The sequence below is a fragment of the Austrofundulus limnaeus genome, unplaced genomic scaffold (genome assembly GCF_001266775.1).
Source record: "Austrofundulus limnaeus strain Quisiro unplaced genomic scaffold, Austrofundulus_limnaeus-1.0 Scaffold2417, whole genome shotgun sequence".
Taxonomy (NCBI): domain Eukaryota; kingdom Metazoa; phylum Chordata; class Actinopteri; order Cyprinodontiformes; family Rivulidae; genus Austrofundulus; species Austrofundulus limnaeus.
This window is the reverse complement of record NW_013954819.1, coordinates 1736-4284: the sequence shown is the minus strand read 5'-3', so window position 1 is coordinate 4284 and position 2549 is coordinate 1736. Positions and strand designations below refer to the sequence as shown.

The 2549-nt window shown below is 39.7% G+C and overlaps 1 protein-coding gene across 1 annotated transcript; it reads left to right on the top strand.

Moving 5' to 3' along the window:
* Positions 1-59: 59 nt before the first annotated feature.
* On the top strand, positions 60-2549 carry LOC106510956 (uncharacterized; the record flags this gene model as incomplete). The annotated part of the gene is given in 8 exon segments (XM_013999691.1): positions 60-404; positions 501-942; positions 1040-1184; positions 1309-1616; positions 1710-1917; positions 2006-2122; positions 2202-2338; positions 2417-2549. Coding segments are annotated over 7 exon segments (1215 nt in total), but the record flags the coding sequence as incomplete, so codon positions are not given.

Sequence of the window (2549 nt, the reverse complement as noted above, 5' to 3'; positions counted from 1 at the left end):
ACGTTACATTACTGATTTTTTTCAGCATTATGCTGGTTTCTACTTGCTTTGCATAACATTACAAGGTGGTCTGCACTGATCTAATCTGCCCTTATTCTTTGTACTCAGAGCAACCTGTGTGGACATTTGGAGACCTGAAGACCTGCTGCCAGACCACTGGGACACAGCTGATCATCTGTTCATCTTCATATCTGCTGCTTGTTTTCATAACTAAAGCAGAGGCTTTCTACAACATCACATCACTATCCACACATTGAACTTTCCAGTACATCTATAATCTGTGTTCATTACTAATATTTTGTTGTTGTCTTTTTGTCTTTTACAGAAATTACATCTGCCTGAAGTTTAGCCTTTTACAGAATACCAAAGAAGCCTGAAGTATAAAGATCAAAAATGGCTGAAAGGTAAGAATAGTTTTATTCAACGGTCCAGATAGATTATGTTGCATTTCTGTTGCATTTAAAAATCATCATAACCTTTTTTTATTCTTTGTGTCACAGAAAGCCACATCATCGCAACATTATCTACTGCCTGCGGTGCGAAAAAACACAGGACTGTATATCTGTTCATTTAGCCAGAGTCTGCATGAAGAACAACTCTAAAGCAGAGATCTTAGCAGAAACCGAAAAGGCAAAAGAGTCGATGAAAAATTGGATTAGACAATCAAGAAACTGGGACTACCATGAGATATGCAGTTTCATTCCCAACAAAAGTAAACGGCTACTTTTTGTGGAGAAGCTGCTAAACAAAGGTTTCTTTATAAGCAACCTGTCAAATGCAGCTGACATGGCAGATGTGGCTGAAGGTACAGAAGTTGTTGTGGAGCAGCCATCAGCTGTCGCTCCAGCAGCTGAGTCGCATCCTCAGGCCAGTACCAGTGAGGAAGAAGCTGGTCCTGCTGAAGAAGAGCCCAGTACCAGTTCAAGACCCAATGTGGCAAATGTAAGTTTAAGTTCAACACAAAACACAGAATTGTTTGTGAGCACACCCAGAACGTGTTTTACTAATATTTCATACCTGTGGTTTTGTCTGTTTGTAGGCCTACTTCCTCAGGCCAAACATCAGTSAGGAGTAATATGCTTAAAATGGGACTTTATGAAAAGTTCCCTCAAGAATCGRCTCTCTTGGTGAAATTCAAGCATTATCTGAAAAATACTCTTGATGTCCCAAACAACCAACAAGAGGTAAGTTTGTTTGTGAGCATGCAAACAGGGACTCTGGTGACTATTTTGTGATGTGTAGTTTCAGTATTTTCTGCATGTGATTCTAAGTACTAGTGATAATAGGTATTTCCATTTTCCATTGTAGGTGGACAATGTCTCCCGGATGTTGAGATACATTCAACCGAGTGGAGATGAAATCAATTTGGACTTTCTCTTGAAGTTRCAGGAGACGAATGACTTCATAACGAGTCTTAAGAATGCCAAAATGGGTCCATCTACCATCTTGAATTATGTGAAAAACATGATTCGTTTTGTGCAGTTCCTTAAAACATTTCTGTATTTTGAAACCCAAGAGCATACCCACACACTGAAATGCCAATCCTACATTGACCTCCTAAATATCATCAGGAAACCATTGGCTAAGGAGATCAGCAGGCTTGGATGTAAAGTCAGGTCAGTTTAGTAGACATGTACCCCCCAGCATTTCAGTTGCTTAACTGTGTATCTTGTGAGGTTTATAAAAGTATTTTTTCTTTCTTCTTTCAGGTATGACCGCTTTGTTGAAGGCCAGCGGAGCATAAGCAATTGTCAGAAAGTGCTGACTGTGGGAAGAAAAGACACGCTTAATGTGTTGAGCAAGTTATTAAGCGACGACTTRGTGTCATCGGAACAAAAGACTTTGTACCGGTACTACTGCGAAGGCATTCTGATCCTAAACCATTTCCAAAGACCAGGAGTGGTAAAAGGATTCAGTGTAAGTTATTTCCTTACACAGTGTTCATCTTATCTCGARACKAAAATGACTTAAAGATGTTAATATTTGCACTTTCCTTCAATATCAGGTTTCAGAGTGGCTGAAAAAATATGAAAAWGATGGCAGAATCTCCTTCGGTGTCAGRCAGCATAAGACGGCAAACACCCAACTTGCAAATTTTGGCCTGACCCAGGAGGAGTATGCAGTAAGTTTTCAAATAGATAATCAACTGTACCATGATCCATCACAGTTAACTTCATTTGTTGATCTTATTGTGTTCACAGCTGTTTGATGGATACTACAGATACATTCGGCCAGAATGGGTGAAAGAATCTGGTGAAGAGAACGACAAATTTTTCATCAACATTAATGGTCGGCCTATAAAAAGTGCCTCCAATGACCTGAACCGTCTGCAGGACCAGTAAGTATCAATGAACTACTGCATTAGTTAATGTACATGCAAAATGTTCATTACAGCAACTTTTCTCTTTCAATGCAGCTACAAGGTGACAAAAGTGACCAGCCAGGAGGTCCGGAGAGTTTTTGAAACAAAAGTTGACCAGACCTGTACTGAGGAGCAAAAGAAGCAAATAGCACAGTATTTGGCTCATTCAAATGCGTTTGCAAATGCC